Source organism: Rhipicephalus microplus, chromosome 8 (genome assembly GCF_043290135.1).
Source record: "Rhipicephalus microplus isolate Deutch F79 chromosome 8, USDA_Rmic, whole genome shotgun sequence".
In the NCBI taxonomy this organism is placed as follows: Eukaryota; Metazoa; Arthropoda; class Arachnida; order Ixodida; family Ixodidae; genus Rhipicephalus; species Rhipicephalus microplus.
Window position 1 is genome coordinate 103,411,357 of NC_134707.1, and position 17,959 is coordinate 103,429,315.

At 49.7% G+C, this 17,959-nt stretch overlaps 1 protein-coding gene across 1 annotated transcript in view; it reads left to right on the forward strand.

Annotated features, from left to right (window-relative positions):
* Positions 1-17,630, forward strand: part of LOC142768338 (uncharacterized) — a 44,505-nt gene extending 26,875 nt beyond the window's left edge. The window contains exons 9-10 of the mRNA XM_075870309.1: positions 1,983-2,114; positions 17,365-17,630. Of these exons, the coding sequence (XP_075726424.1) occupies positions 1,983-2,114; positions 17,365-17,535 (303 nt within the window). The 3' untranslated portion in view covers positions 17,536-17,630. The remainder of the gene's footprint in view (positions 1-1,982; positions 2,115-17,364) is intronic.
* The last annotated feature ends 329 nt before the right edge of the window (positions 17,631-17,959 follow it).

Genomic DNA, 17,959 nt, shown 5'->3' on the forward strand with positions numbered 1-17,959 from the left:
CGAGGTCGTGACAGGAAGAAAATGCTGAGAGAGAGAAAGATGGCGTAAATCGGCAAGAAAAACATGTCTGGCATCACAAATGCATGTGCGGAATTTCAAACTGTTTTCTAGGAACAAGGTGCACGAACGTGTCAGCTCCTCTACTCCGCGAGCACATGAACAGTGCAGCAACGCCTGAGTGGTTGTCTCACCATCAGTTTTGCAACTGAACGTCACTCTATGTGATTCGGAGCAAAGAGCAGGTCAATCGTTCTCAGCTTTGATGGCATACTTAGCTACGGCTTAACTTGAAAAGTATTTTTTATGTCTTGACTAGAAATGTGTTAATTGACGTGGGATTAGTGGTTTCAGTTTAAATGACCTACGTTCTAATTATTATGCATTTATATAGCATAATCCTAATTGGCACAATAACAGTGCTTGGTGTCTCAATAACACTGCTTCTATTAGGGAGATTTACAACAGCGTGAGCAGGCGTTGCGGACGTTGTGGGCGCCATATGTGTTTTAGAAGAGCGTGTGACCCCCAGGGAACAGTCTAACTATATCTTTCCTTGGGAGACCTTGGCTCATAGTATGTAACGCTATTGTGGGTTACAGCAACTGTTTTTCTCTTGAATATACCGGTCCAGTTTTATTGTCACGTTACGAAAAGATATTCGGCCATCATTCAAGACTTCCTTCACGTGCGTCTATATTCACCACTGCTGTAACACTGAAAATTTTACCATTGCTTTTCTATTTCATTTCTTTTACTAGAGCTGATTAATGTGGCATTTTCAACACTTTCCGGGCGTTGAGCACTCTAGAAACTTGATTTGTCAAGCATCCGTGCGTTTCTTGTAGCGTGACCCTGCTAACAATAGAGCGCTCATTAGAGTCTATAATAAAGCTGGCAATAAAAAAACATCACGTGTGCAAATAATCAAACCACGTCTAAGATACTACATTTAAAAGAAATAACTGAGAAGTATTTCCAGTCATCTCCTTTAAAGTGCTATAAACATTTCGGGAACATTCACCTCTCTCCCGTGGCGCCCAAAAAGATGGCATTACCACCGAACGAAACACAATCATAGCTCCTCGTACACACACTTTGCCAGTGCTTGGTCTCTACATCTGACGCGTAAAACTATCATGATGGAACTGGCTACAGACGACATATACAGTGTCAATTTTCAGGAAAGGGTACACAGGAGCTCGTGGCCTTCAGTGGGAGCGAAAACAAGCACAACTTCTTTTTGCGTCATCTCATGGCAAGCGAAACAAGCATTCTTTGGGTGATAGAGAACCCCCTTCAAGGATATTACACAAGACGCCGGTAATCACTTTGGAGAGAGGAGGAAGTTGTATTCTCTCCGCTCGTTCCGTATCACCAATGACTGCTTGTTTTGCTCACCGCGATAGGACACAAAAAGAAGCTGTGCTTGCTTTCGCTCCCATTTGAACGCGCTTCCAGCAGCTGCAGGAGTGCACAGACAATGCGCTGCTATGTTCTCTTTCATAAAAATTGACACTGCACACAACTCCTTTAACCAGCAAGGTGACAAAGCAAGATTCCACCCACACTCAGCAAACACTGCACTCTTGCCTCAAACAAGAACGTCCTAGTCGGTGTTATGAAAGAACCAGTGCGATCTGCAAGAATGGGGATAATTGCGTGGTCACGTTGTGATAACGTTGCTCTGTGTAACCTTGTATATGTTTTTTAGGATGCTTCCATTTGGTCTACGCTTCATGCTTAACAGCAACATTATGTTTTACTGGCCAATGCAGCTAGCTATGTAACAGTGTTTGTGTTCATTCATGTCAGCCTGTACAAAGCAGCCAATGCTTTGGTCAGGCTCTCCAGCCTTTAGATACAGCCTTGCCGTTTGTGTGAAATGAACATAAACATCAGTTCAATTCATATCACATCATGCTACGCACTTTCTCTGTATTCATAGTAGGGTAACTGATTTCAGTTTTTTATGTCACTTTCAGCTTTGTCAGCCAACCAATATCGCTGACCGCACCGGGGAATATCTCGGCAGTCCGACGTTCACGTACGGGATTATATCTAATTCGTCGAAAGTACTTACACTCGGCGAGCTGAACAACACATTGGCTCTAAAGGTAAGTGGTAACACGGAGTCTCTCCTGCCCTTTTTCAAAGACCTCATAAATGAACTTTGTCGGGCCGTGTATGTGGAAACAAAATACAACAAAAGGCGTCTCTTAGACGGTCGCAGGCTGTTCTGCGTATTGAATTCTATGTGACTGATCTCGAGTAAAATGAGCGAAATAAAAGAATACCAGGCGCTTTTTATACAACCTTAACAGTGACCGATAGATAATGAAGCCAAAGATGATACAGTGCACGGTAAATGTTCTGTTCTAAATGTAAATTTGTAATTACGGGATAAACGGGCAGAAAGTAAAGTGGGCGAAGAGACTTCTTGCCACCGGCCGAAACCAAACCTCCAACATTGTGATAATGCGCCCAGTGTTTGGTCATTTGATCTACGACGGCGGCCGTCTGCTCACCAATTTATCGCGGGTTTTTGTGCATGCAAACCGAGGAGTGTTAGTCAATGCCATACGCTGCCATAAGGATCTGTGTAGAATATATTAGGAACAGTCATCCTCTATATGCTCTTTTGCGTGGTAAAACATTACCAAAAAATCTTTTAGTTTTCAGTAACCTTACATCACAAAAGGAAGAAATCTTTGTAATTTTCTTCATGTCTTATGTCTGCATGGCTTTCGCGATTTGTTACCGTAATTTGCGATGACTTATCTCGGAGGACAATTGTTAGCGGCAAGATAGTTGACTAATCTTCAAAGGTAAGAGGTTTGCTCTTTTTATGCATTCAACCCATTAGACAATGTTTAACGTTATATAGGTGGGAACATCACAAAATATCCTTCAGAAACACCTAAAATTTACCAGTGTGTAACTGATTCGATATTATGAACATCCTTTTTCTGTAGTTTATTTTCGGTGAGTCAAGCTTTACCAGTAGTAAAGTAGGTGTTAATAGCTATGACGTTTTTGTGGAGAACAGAACCATGCTGTCTGCGCTTCTTTATTGATACGTGGGCGAGCAACACCGAATCGGTTTGCACCATTCGTGACGAGCAAAGGCGAAAACCAGAGAATTCTTTCTGCCTCGTCACTCACGTAAGCCGTGCCACGAAGCTCTCCTCTTCCTTTGCGCGGCGAAGTGCCTAAGACTTGCAGGGCTCTGCATCGGCTCCCGCACATAGCGCTTTGTGCGACTCGTAAAATATATACCAAATAGCGACCAAGTGAAACCGACTCTAAGTATATGAGTGACAATCCACAGGTTGCCCGTTGAGAATTCCCTGTCATCATCATGTAAAAGATATATAGGCTATCTGGCAGAGATCAATGCGGCTATGGTTTACGCGCGTCGAAAAGCCAAAAGCAAGAGCGTTCCTGTCGTATTATGTGACTAGTGCTCCTGCAAACGTCTCCTTTTGTCGAGACTGCCAAGGCAGTGCATAAAAAACAAGCGCTCTAAAGGGATTGACACCTACACGTGAGTGAGCGCATGGGCAAAAAACCCCACTCCCATCGACCCTCATATGGTAACACCAAAAATCACAAGAAAAGAGGAAACTGTAATGTACAATTTTCTCATTCATCCACGTTCTTGTTTCAAAAGACGCTTTTTCAGACCAGTAAACACGTGTGTCGCCTTCACAAAAAACTGCCTAGCGATGACGCCACCTCGCATTGTCTGTCAATTACTTGCCACAACCGCACATTGCCAGCTTGGCAACTATGTTTTTCAAACTATAAATGCGTAGCATTTTTTAGCGAACTTTGGCGACTTTGAGCTATGGTGATCCCACCGCTACTAAATGCAGCGGACGATCACCGCGGGTTCACGCTTAGCGAGCCACAGGGCCGCTACTCCGTTTACTCGCGTGTAGCGCACCGCTCCGCGTGCGCTCAACTAATAAAGCGTTTAGCGCGGCGCGGCAAATAGACAGTGTTCTAATGCAAAAGTAAACAACACTTTTTTGCCTATGGCGGCACCCCGAACAACAGTACAACGTCCGCTCCCGGGACGCGGGTATCAAAGGCACCCGCACGCGGACATTCACAATAAGGGGAAAACCGCGAGCACGTCGCAGCTGGCAATGGCGAGCTTTGACACGCCGGTCGGGAAAAAGTCCCTCGCGGCTATGCTGCGCACTCTCACGATGGCCAATGGGCCTGGTCGGGAGTGTTAAGGCAGACCTCGTACGCGTAGGCCTACGGCAAGTGCGGCTCGTTGTGGTACGACCACTTCAAGCACTAGGCACCGCTCTGGGCTTAGCGTACGCTACCGAAGCTAGCACTCAGTAAACACGCCTGCCGAGGTGCCCAAGGCCACCCCGGGCAGGTTACAGTCCGGCGATTCCCAAAGGGGACGCGGACGAAGGAAAACACGTGCTTACCCGGCGCCGTCCACGGAGAGAGAGACCGCTCCTTCGGCGCGCGCGTACCGCGTGACGTGCCCGCACATGGCGCCATCTATCGCCACGAGGTGTTAACAGAGCGGGAAAGCAAAAGGGTGTGGCCCTGTGGCGGAATGCCCGTGAAATGGTCGCGGGCGCGCCTCAGATCCCCACAGAGCGTATCTATCTATCTATCTATCTATCTATCTATCTATCTATCTATCTATCTATCTATCTATCTATCTATCCGTCTACTACTTTGGTATCAATACCGAACTTGGTATGGTATAACATGACGTATAAAGAACATATTTGATAAGTCATAACGTGATTTATATTGCTACATGCATACTGAGAGTCTAGGGGGCGACGCACGTGTGTGCCTGATGAGGAAGACGAAGTGTGGTCGCCGCTCGCTCGCTGGTAAACTCGTCACGCCATTACCGCTGGTTTCAAATACATCTATGCTACAGCCTCGTCGATACGGCGTCTCTTCTTTTCCGTAAGATATTTGGTGGAGGTGGAACGTTCCCCGTCCTCACCACGAAGCTTCGCAGTGGCCGCACCGTTCAGTCTCCGGCCATGGCTACCAATAAAAACAACCCATCAGCGTCTCCATCTGTAGCTCCAGCCACCACATACCTGACGATGCCCACTTCCCGTGATCCCGGTACATTCTCCGCACAACCTGGGCTTGACGTTGACTACTGGCTTCGTATGTACGAGCGTGTTAGCCAGACACACCGACGGGACCCTACAATGATGCTCGCCAACGTTATATTTTACTTGGGTGGCACCCCACGTGTTTGGTTGGACGCCCTTGAGACCGAGCTCACCAGCTGAGATATATTCAAGGAGCGACTACGCGACCTCTTTGGGGACCCGTCTTGTCGCCGAATGGAAGCGCGAAATAAACTTGCCACTCGTGCGCAGTCCTCAACTGAGTTGCATGTCTCGTACATACAGCACGTGCTCGCATTGTGCCGAAAAGTGGACGTGCAAGTGACAGAGGGTGGCAAGGTAGGCCACATTCTCAAGGGCATCGCGGACGACGCCTTCAACTTGCTCGTGTATACCAACGTCACGACAGTAGATATGATCACTAAGGAATGCCGCCGCTTCGAAATGGCCAAAAGCCGCCGTGTTCTGCCTCAGTTTACGCGGCTACCAAACACGGCTGTTACGTCAACCTGCACCAATTTCGGTTCCACACCACCCATTCAAGACAGTGTGACACGTATAGTTTGACGGGAGCTTGAGGCGCAAAGTCCGGCACCATTTCCTCCACATTCGCTTGACCATGGCGCCACACAAACACCTCCGGCGGTCTCCGTTATCCAAGAAAATCGCAAAGCTCAGTATTCCTGTTGCCTGCTCTGCCTCCCGACCCACCTCCAGACCAATTAAAATAAATTTACAATTTTATTCCGCAATCCCACGATAAGACGGAATGGAGAACTGCAGACGACAGACCAATCTGCTTCCGCTGCCACCGCGTTAGCCATATCTTCCGCTACTGCCACAGCACTTGGATGCCCTCAAACTAGAGCCCATTTTCCTTCACTCGACCATATGAGGACTCCCGTCGGTATTCGCCCAGTCGTGTGTACCCTTCTTTTGGCGTCCTTAACAGCCGCTCCACCGCTCGTTCGCCGTCACCTCAAGGCCGCCGTTCTCCATCGCCCCAACCACGCCGCTATCCGTCGCCGGTCAACTATGGATCCTCTCGGACAGAAAACTAGATCATGCAGTTCCGGGAGATAGTGCTGCATCAATTGCGACTGATCCAAATCCTCCATTGACGCTCCCCACTGACACGAACTTGATTGAGGTGTATGTGGACGGTATTTATTTGACGGCGTTAGTCGATACCGGCGCTCAAGTGTGTATAATGAGTGCTCATCTGTGTCGCCTGCTCAAAAAAGTCCTCACGCCTGCAGCAACTAAAGCCCTCGGTGTCGCTAATGGTGGAACTGTGGCCATCACTGCAATGTGTACCGCTCACGTTTGTATTGCCGGCCGTCATGTCCCCGTTTTATTTACGGTGCTTGAAAATTGCTCTCACGACCTAATCTTTGGCACGGACTTCCTATCAACGCATTCTGCCCTCATCGATTGTGCCGCCGGTACTCTCTGCCTAGAACTTCCTCTTCTCCAGGATTCTCACCCTGAACTCCCGAACAGCTTGTGCACCACTGAGTTTTTCCAGATACCGCCTAAATCTCTCACATTCGTTGAATTGGTGACACCCTCTCCCGTGCTCGACAGTTATTATATCGCGACGCCGATTCCTGATGGTCTCCAGGCGCGCGACATTACTGTCCCACACTCCATCGTAACCATGGCCTCTAACCGAACATATTTACCTGTTATCAATTTTGGTTTCATAAAACAAGTGCACCCACAAGGAATATCGGTCGTCACGCTAAGACCCTTAATTGAAGACCACGTCACCAGGTTTGCGGCAGATGCGTGTCCCGATCACCCACGTCACTCGCAGGATGCGATGTGCCTCTATGCAACCTTACGCTACATGATCGCCCCGGACCTCGAACCTGGGAAGTCAGCCGTGCTCTTCCGCCTTCTGGCTTCATACCGCTACATATTCGACATAGACAGCCGTCCACTCGGCCAGACTTCGCTCGTCAAGCACCGCATTAACAAAGGTGATTATCAACCCATTCATCGGCGACCATACCGGGTGTCTGCGACCGAGCCTAAAGTAATTCCACAAGAAGTCAGCAAGATGCTAGACAAAAAAAATTATTGAACCCTCTTCGAGCCCCTGGGCGTCCCTCGTTGGGTTCGTTAAAAATAAAAAATGGCGCGTGGTGCTTCTGCGTGGATTGCCACCATCTGAATAGAATCACAAAAAAGGACGTTTACCCTTTACCCCGCATTGATGACGCTCTCGATTGTCTCCACGGCGCCCGATACTTTTCTTCAATAGACCTACGTTAGGGCTACTGGCATATTGCTGTCGACGAAAAAGAGCAAGAAAAGACTGCGTTTGTAACTCCAGATGGCCTATATCAGTTCAAGTTTATGCCGTTTCGGCTATGCAACGCCCCGGCCATGTTCGAGTGCATGATGGACTCTCTGCTACAGGGTTCAAATGATGAACATGTCTTTGTTATCTTGACGATGTCGTTGTATATTCCCCAACATTTAAGACCCAGCTTCAGCGTTTCTCAGCTATTCTCGACATACTCCGCACTGCAGGCATTCAATTGAACTCGTCGAAGTGCCACTTCGGATGGCGGCAAATTACGGTGTTGGGCCACCTTGTCAACGCATCTGGTGTGCAGCCGGACCAGGAGAAAATTGGTGCAGTCACCAGTTTTCCTGTACCCCGGTCAGTTGCAGACGTCCGGAGTTTGGTAGGACTTTGTTCGAAGGTTTGTGAAAGGTTTTGCAACCATCGCTCGACCCCTCACTGAGCTTCTAAAGAAATACGTCACGTTTACGTGGGGTACCGACCAAGCTGCTGCTTTTTCTCATCTAATCACGCTTCTGACGACTCCACATATATTGGTTCACTTTGGCCCATCCGCTCCGACTGAAGTCCGAACCGATGCTATTGGTCACGGGATCGGAGCCGTCCTAGCACAACGCCAACGGGGAAACGACCGAGTTGTCGCCTACGCTAACCGCCTCCTCACAGCTGCTGAGCGCACCTATTCCATTACAGAGCGTGACTGTCTTGCTCTTGTTTGGGCAGTCTCAAAGTTCCGCCCATAATCATAAGGCACAATGTTTTCTGTATTAACTGACCATCATGCGCTATCTGGGCTTACGTCACTGAAGGAGCCTACTGGCCGGCTCAGGCGCTGGGCTTTACGAGTGCAAGAGTATACCTACATGGTGACGCACAAGTCCGGACGCCTACATCAGGACGCAGACTGCCTGTTCCGCTACCCGGTTGCTGAGTCAAGCACTATGCCTGACACCGAGCCTAGCGTCTTTTCCCTTTCGCAAATGACATCCATCAGTGACGAGCAGCGCCATGATGCGTCCTTGCGTGCTATCATTGAGCGCCTCGAATCCCCATCTTCCAAACAGTTCCATCGCTCATTCATGCTCCACGATGATGTATTATACCGCCAAAGTATTGAGCTGGATGTACCGGCCCTGCTGCTTGTCATTCCGAAGCACCTTCACTCGGAAGTTCTAAATGAACTTCATGACCTTCTGACTGCCGGTCACCTTGGTGTGTCACGCACTTGCGACCGAATACTCCAACGCTTCTTCTGGCCAGGGCTTGCACGCTCAGTCAGAAGATACGTTGCGGCTTGTGAGAAATGTCAGCGCCGCAAAACGCCATTGACACTTCCCGCCAGACGCCTTCAACCTCTTGACATTCCGTCAGAATTGTTCTTCCGCGTTGGCTTGGACCTACTTGGCCCTTTCCCCTTGTCTTCCTCGGGTATCAAGGGGATAGCTGTGGCCACTGACTACGCCACGCGTTATCACACGAGCTTTTCCAACAAGCTTCGCCACAGACGTCACCGACTTCCTCCTGAAGGACGTCATTTTGCAACACGGAGCCCAACGGCAGCTGCCTACAGACCATGGCAGCACTTTTTTGTCAAAGGTCATAGCCGACATCTTGCAGTCATGTCAAACGAGACACAAGCTGACCACGTCATACCATCCGTAAACCAACGAACTCATGGAGCGTCTACATCGAACTCTTACAGACATGATTGTGAAGTATGTTTCACCAACCACACCAACTGGGGTCTTACGTCGCCGTACGTCATATTTTCCTATAATTCTTCGTGCCATAACACTGCCAGTTATTCTCCATTTTTTCCTGCTGTTTGGCCGAGAACAAACATTGCCTCTAGACACCGTCATACCGTCCCCTGCAGTACCGACCAGTGAATATGCCATGTACGCTATCACTCGAGCCGCTCACGCAAGCGAAATCACCCGCACTCGCCTTCTTACCTCTCAAGAGAAGCAACGGCGTTTGTTTGACCAACGACACCGCGACGTACACTTTCCGCCCGGTTCTTTGGTCCTGCTCTGGTCTCCAACCCGTCAAGTTAGCTTGTCAGAAAAACTGCTCACTCCCTACACAGGTTCATACTGAGTCCTTCGTATCGTTACTCCTTTGACATATGAAATAGGTCCTGTCGCCCCATCGCCTTCATGTGCATGTTGCGTGCTTCAAGCCCTACCACTCTCCTAGTGACGTTGATATTTAGATGCGCCGCGACGGCGCTTCTGCCGCCGGGGATTATGCTACATGCATACTGAGATTCTAGGGGCGACGCGCGTGTGTGCCTGACGAGGAAAACGAAGTGTGGTCGCCGCTCTCTCGCTAGTAAACTGGTCACGCCATTACCTATTCTACAGCCTCGTCGATACGGCGGCTCTTCTTTTCCGTAACAATATTTTATGGTCCTGCAGCTGTTGCAGTGGTTTTGTTCACAAGGCATGTTTCAAAACTTGTATGGTATGGCATGAATGCATGGAGAACATAAGTGACAGACCCTAACATGAAAATCACGACGCTCACGACTACATGCCACGCTAATGATGCGCTCGCGGCCTTTTCGCTAGCGTCACATATACTAAATTTGATATTAGAGTACGTGAATGAATAACGAAGGTATGTGACTGGTGCAAACATAATAATTATGAGATGCCTGTCATGTAACAGCATGACTACATGCCACGCTCATGGTGCGCTGAAGGCCCTTTTGCTAGCTTTACTTATACTAAATTTGGTATTACGGGACGTGAATGGATGGCAAAGGTATGATACTGGTACAGACATGATAAACATGAGAAGCGTGTCATGTAACAACATGACTACATGCCACACTGATGATGCGCTCGCATCCATTTCGCTAGCTTCACATATGCCAAATTTGGTACTACGTGACGCCAATGGATGACGAAGGTATGTGACTGATGGAAACATGATAATCATTAGGTGCGTGTCCTGTGAGAACTTGACTACATTCCACATCGAAGGCGCCAATACAATTCTACGTGACGCGCTGCGCATGCTCGCAGATGTTGCCACGGCAGGCTCTGGTTCTGCCATATACTCGCAGGCGCGCGCCGCGCTACGTTGCTTTGACGCATCCACGTTTTAGCGCGTTCAGTGTCCCTCCGTCGCAAAAAGTAGTAGTAGTAGCAAACATTTATTATTAAAAAACAGGTTGCCAGGGAGACAAGCCTCTAGTGGGTCCGCCTCCCTGCAGTACTAGGTGGAGTCCTTAGTCAGGGGCCCCATTGGTCGTGGCTGCTGTCCGGGCCCACTGTACCATGGCTTGTTGGGCCACAGGGTCCTGGCAACCGAGCAGGGCCACCTCACAGTCCTCTCTTGTTGAATTTCGGTTCGGTGGTAAAGAAGGATTGAGCTGGCATGCCCATACCTTGTGGTAGGTGTCAGCCACCTCGGCACAGTAATGGCAGAGGCCGGAAAAGGAAGAGGGAGAGCGTTTAAGCACTTCCGAGCACAGTAAAGAAGTGGTAAATAGCCGGCAAATTCTGTCGTCCATCTCCCTGAGTCCTTTGCAGATTGGAGGAAAACATCGGCAGGGGTCGCGGTGATAGGTAATTATCTCTCTATAAGTTAGGAGAGAAATGTTCTCTTCTGGAACATAGCGGTCATCGGTGGGCCAGGCTGTGACCCGGGGAACGAGTGTGGAAGGTGCAGTGTTGTCTAGGTAACGCATCGTCGAGAAATGCAGCATGTGGCGTTTCGCGCCGGTTGCCGTCGGGCCGCGCCAATGAACGCGGATCACACCTGGCGTCGAACAATTTAGTGCTCTCGTTTTGCTATCATAGCGTTGCAGTGCCCAGCGTGCGCGTGCGTCAATGCTACATTGGAGTATATTGGGCCCTTCATGATGTGCTCGCGGCAGTTTTGCTAGCTCCACATATACCGAATTCGGTGTTACGTGACGTCAGTGGATGACGAAGTATTTGACTGGTGCAATTCATGATAATACTGGCACGCGTGTCCTGTAAGAGCAATACAACATACCACGCTCATAGCGTGCTCGCGGTCGTTTCGCTAGCTCTACATATACTAAATTTGGTATCACGTGGCGTGAAGAGACGACAAAGGCAAACGACTCAACAAAACATGATAATCATGACACGGAAGTCAAGTACAGCATCATTTACCTCCACCTCGTAACGTTGTGCTGATTTTAAAGTGACATATCAACATTTCTCCTTCGTGCTTCATATAGGATCGACTCCCACTGTTTGTGGAATCTGCCAATTTTTTCTCGCTCTCGTATATTGCCCAATCTAGGCATACGAACAGCTGATAGAGGCTGTAGTAAATACAAAATAAAAAATGACAACAATCAGGTCTCATGCACCACTATAGGATAAATACCTGCAGCTGTATTGTTTATTGCAGCAACTGGCGCTAAGGGATACACACTGGGGCAAACTCGGAAACTATGAAACGAAAAATAATATGACGAAAAATAAAATATGGGTTCTTTGCAATAACATTGTTTCCTATCTTGCCCTAATATTGTCACGGGCTAAGTAGATGCCTGAGGATGACGACGACGAAGTGCTGAACGGGAACGTGCTCGGACTGCAGCAGCGTCGTACGCATTAGCTCGCCAGTATATTCGCCAGTACACATTTGTTCATCAGTGTATACTTTATTCCCCGTAACATCATTGGTGGAGGTGCGGGGTACCACTGGCTATACAGCCCAACGAGCTGGATCTTCGCAGCGGACGGCGCATTGCAGCTACCACGATGACTGACCAGGCTACTCAATGTCAACAAGATCCGTCAGCCTCGCAGCCGATCGTTGTGGTGCAACCTCGTGACCCAGGTCCATTCAACGGCACAAGTGGCATAGACGTCGATGACTGGCTTGTTCAATATGAGCGCGTCAGCAGCAGCAACCATTGGGGTCCAACGCTTATGCTGGCGAACATCATCTTCTACTTGCATGGCACGGCAAAACTCTGGTACGAGACACATCAAGAAGAGTTGACTAGCTGGGACGTCTGTAAGCAGAAATTGCGCTATCTATTTGGGAAACCCATCGGACGTCAAGTGGCCGCAAAGAAAGAGCTTGCGACTCGTGCCCAGACATCCACGGAGCCGTACATCGCGTACATCCAGGACGTGTTGGCTTTGTGCCGCAAGGTCGACAAGGACATGCTCGACGAGGACAAAGTCGGACACATCCTGAAAGGAATTGCGGATGACGCCTTCAATTTTCTCCTGTGCAAGGACTGCTCGACGGTGGAGTCAGTCATCGAAGCATGTCGTCGCTTCGAACAGGCAAAAAGTAGGCGCATAGTTCACAGATTTGACCGCCTTCCCAACACGGCGGCTACGTCCTCTTGCGAAGATTTGCCCACACTACAAAAACCACCAGCGCCAGAAAACGTCACCAGAATAGTCCGTCGGGAACTCGAGGCCATGGCTCCCGCTATGTCTAGCGTCCGCGCGCCAGGACACAACCTCGGTGCTGTTTCAATGATACAGGCCGTGGTTCGCCAAGAGATCGCGAATATGGGCATTTCGCCACCTCATCAAAATGCCTCTGCTACTTCCAGCTCGGCTCCAGTCGTTGCGGCTGCCACTCCGAACCGCACGTTCGCGCCACGACGAAACCCAGCTGAATGGCGCACTCATGATTATCGGCCCATATGTTTTACGTGCCATCGGATAGGACACATCGCTCGCCATTGCCGCAGCCGGTGTACCTCATCACCTCGACCGAGCTTCTATGATTGGCGGCCTCGCTCTGAACGTGCACCTTATGCCCCGTCCTACCGTGCTGAGACAGGTGCAGAGTATAATCCAGAACGTCGGACCAGCCGCTCGCCATCGCCCGTGCGTCGTCATTCCCGCTCGCCCCAAACCCGCCGTTCTCGGTCTCCTTACGACCGTCGCTCGGAAAACTAGCCGGTGCAGCCCCCGGAGGTGACGCTGCATACACGACTTGGACTGCAAATCCTCTGATTACTCCCGACCAGCGGTGCAACCTCCTAACGATTCTCGTTGATGATTTACCTATAACGGCTCTTATTGATACCGGTGCACAAATATCTGTGATGAGCTCAGACCTCCGCCGCCGCCTCAAAAAAGTTCTGACGCCTGCGATTGCACCTACCGTTCGTACCGCGGATGGGAGTACTCCTGCTGTGCTTGGAATGTGCACTGCGCGAATAACAATTTCTAAGCATCAAACTTCAGTTCTGTTCGCTGTACTGGAAAATTGCCCTCATGACCTAATCCTTGGACTCGACTTTCTGACTTCACACGCTGCGCTCATTGACTGTTCCAAAGGTCTTCTTCAGCTCGAACTACCATCCTTTTCGGAGACCGTCTCTACCAGCCCATCTCGTCTACGCTCTGTCGATTTCCTTAGACTTCCGCCGCAAGCCGCAGTCCAAGTCCAACTCTCGCCATATCCTGCAGTACCCGATGGTGATTATGTTGCTGCCCCGATTTCTGACGTCGCCATGACACGCAATGTTGCACTCCCCAACACGGTGGTTACCGTTAAGGACAACCGAACTTGGTTTCCCGTCCTCAATTTCGGCTTCTCAGCGCAAGTTATTCCTCGCGGCATGTCACTTGCGCATCTTACACCACTGGTCGACCACACAGTTTCCGCTCTAACCACCAATTCGCCACCCGATTTTTCATCAACGTCGTTCTCGTCACGTTCCTGTTCCGACCTTTTCAAGCCAATGCTATCTGACAAGCTCACCTCTGAACAAGTCTCTGCTTTCTGCCGTGTGCTTGCTTCTTATCAGGACATCTTTGACTTCGGCGACCGTAATTTGGGCCAGACATCTGTAGTAACCCATCGCATCGACACCGGTGACGCTCGACCCATTCGCCGACGACCCTACCGTGTGTCAGCCCCGGAGCGTGCTATTATACAGCGAGAAGTCGATAAAATGCTTGATAAGGGCATAATCGAACCCTCATCTAGTCCCTGGTCCTCACCCGTTGTACTTGTTAAAAAGAAGGACAATAGCTGGAGATTCTGTGTTGATTACCGCCATCTCAACCATATTACCAAGAAAGATGTCTATCCCCTACCGCGCAAAGATGATGCACTCGATTGCTTGCACGGTGCCAAATATTTCTCTTCAATAGACCTTCGCACAGGCTACTGGCAGATCGCTGTGGACGACAAAGACAGAGAGAAGACGGCCTTCGTGACTCCTGATGGTCTTTATCAGTTCAAGATGATGCCTTTTGGATTATGCAATGCCCCCGCGACATTTGAGCGCATGATGGACTCTCTCCTTCGAGGCATGAAGTGGACCATCTGCCTCTGCTATCTTGACGACGTTATTGTTTTTTGGACTACTTTCGACGACCATCTTACCCGTCTGTCCGCAGTGCTTGATGTTTTTCGACGTGCCAACTTGCAACTTAACTCGTCCAAATGCCGCTTTGGGCAACGCCAAATTTGCGTACTCGGCCATCTTGTTAACGCTGCGGGCGTTCAACCAGACCCTGCGAAAGTCCGAGCAGTTCGCGACTTCCCCACACCCCGCTCAGTCAAGGACGTCCGAAGTTTTCTGGGACTGTGCTCCTATTTCCGTCGTTTTGTCGAGAAGTTCGCTGAAGTAGCCCGTCCTCTAAGCTGCCTCCTCAAAACGGATGTCGCATTCACCTGGGGCCAACAGCAAGCAAACGCCTTCTCGTCGCTCGTCGACATTCTCACCAATCCACCAGTCCTAGCACACTTCGACCCATCTGCTGCTACGGAGCTTCGTACTGACGCCAGTGGCCACGGCATAGGCGCAGTGCTCGCGCAGCGGCAACAAGGAATGCACCGCGTCGTCGCGTATGCAAGCCGTCTGTTGTCGCGCTCGGAACAAAATTATTCCATCACAGAACGCGAGTGCTTAGCTCTCGTCTGGGCCATTGCGAAATTCCGACCGTACTTGTATGGCCGACCATTCTCAGTTATTACGGACCACCATGCGCTTTGCTGGCTCTCCTCACTCAAGGACCCTACGGGACGCCTTGGTCGCTGGGCGCTGCGCTTACAAGAGTACACTTTTTCCGTATCCTATAAATCCGGACAACTTCACAAGGATGCCGACTGCTTGTCCCGTTACCCAGTCGATCCCCCTGACACGAGGGGAGATGAGCAAGAGGCCCTCGTTCTTTCAATTACCGACTTCACCGACATAGCTGCTGAACAACGCCGCGACCCCTCTTTGCGTGCTATTATCAATGGTCTGCACTCTCCCCACCCTGACCACTCCTTACAACTGTTCGTTCTTCACAAGGACATCTTGCACCGCTACAACACCCGCCCTGATGGTGCTGAGCTTTTACTCGTTGTTCCTGTGCATCTTCGCTCAGACGTTTTGGCCCAGCTGCATGATGCCCCCTCCGCTGGACACCTAGGGGTGTCACGCACGTGTGACCGCATTCGCCGCCGATTCTTTTGGCCTGGCCTCTACCGTTCTGTGCGACAGTACGTTGCGGCATGCGACCTCTGCCAGCGCCGCAAGACACCTGCTCTGAGACCTGCTGGTACCCTCCAGCCCATTGAAGTACCAGATGAGCCATTTTTCCGAGTCGGCCGCGATCTTCTAGGACCCTTTCCCGTGTCGGCCACCGGTAATAAGTGGATTGCTATTGCTACCGACTACGCAACGCGGTATGCCGTTACACGCGCCCTCCCCACCAGCTGCGCTACTGATGTAGCCGATTTCCTTCTTCATGACATCATTCTGCGTCATGGTGCTCCTCGTCAGTTGATCACCGACCGCGGCAGCTGTTTTCTATCTAAAGTAGTCGACGAGCTCCTGCGATCCTGCTCTACCCACCACAAGTTCACTACAGCGTACCATCCGCAAACCAACGGCCTCACGGAACGCCTCAACCGTACCTTGACGAATATGTTAGCGATGTACGTTTTCAAGGATCACAAAGATTGGGACATCCACTTACCTTTCGTTACCTTCGCATACAACAGTTCACGTCATGATACAGCTGGATTTTCCCCTTTTTACCTACTGTTCGGTTATGACCCACCTTTGCCCATGGACACCATGCTCCAATCTGACGCCGCCTCATCGACTGCTTATGCTCGTGATGCCCTGGCCCGAGCTGACATCGCCCGCCAAGTCGCCCGGGATCGTTTATGTGCCTCGCAGCTTAACCAAAAGAGTGCTTACGATCGCCGGCACCGCGACGTACAGTACTCTCCGGGGTCACTCGTCTTGCTGTGGTTACCATCACGTCGTGTTGGTCTCAGCGAAAAACTGATGTCCCGTTACGTTGGCCCCTACCGCGTCATACGCAAGGTCACCAGCGTGACCTATGAGATAGCTCCACTCCATACCACGTCAGTACCAGCTTCAGTCCCGACCGATATAGTGCACGTCTCACGACTTAAGCCATACTTCTCACGCCCCGAGAATTGATCGCACCGGGACGGTGCTTCTGCCGCCGGCGGGTAATGTCACGGGCTAAGTAGATGCCTGAGGATGACGACGACGAAGTGCTGAACGGGAACGTGCTCGGACTGCAGCAGCGTCGTACGCATTAGCTCGCCAGTATATTCGCCAGTACACATTTGTTCATCAGTGTATACTTTATTCCCCGTAACATCATGGATCCATTTTAAGTGTACCAATGACTAACCCAGCTACAAGTTTCGCACAACACTTAGTTCCTGTTTGTGAAGCTTTGCGAGACGTGTTTTTGTCTGAATTGAATTTTCTGCACTGCGTGCCCTCTTTTGCACTTTTTGATCCGCCGTATTGGCGCCCACTTATTGGTTCATGCGAAATAAAAAGCAGATAGGTAAAAGCTATGTACTTTATCTGCTTCTTTCACTGTCACCATCTGCCGCACTTACGTAATCTGTTAAAGTAGTGGTCTAACATGAACTATCATATTTCGTCCCTCGCAGCTCACCTACGCGACGCAGACCTTCGGAGAATTGCGTGCAAATACAGCGTGGCTTCTTTACAACGTGCACAATCTGGGCATCGGAAATCAATGCGGCGATCGTCCGTTCGAAGTGATCAGACAGTTTTGTTACTCTCTGAAAGGCGCTTCAGATGAAATGTGCCGTGGCTGAGCCACCTTTTTTATTTATAATTGATTTTATAGATACTGTGGACACAAAGTCCATGCAAGGTAGGCAAAGCACATTAAAAATAAAACAATCTTATTGGTTAATCTACACTCTCTTTAGCTTTGTCTATTGTTAATGAAACATAAGTTACTTAATAACGAAACATTGCCATAAATAAAAATATCTTATTGCACATCTGTATAAGCCCAGTGATCAGCACGAGCCACACTTTTCAGGTTTTCTAGTTTAAAATCTGTATAAAATGGTCGGGTGGACATTTTTCAGTGCCTCTTCAATTATTTTTTTCTCGTTACATCAATCTTCTTCTTGACCAATTAGCAGCTGCTGACGATCTGCCCTCCTTCCACCCACTCAGAATTTTTATTACGAAAATATGCTTCTACTTCTGGCCACTTCTCAGGACTTC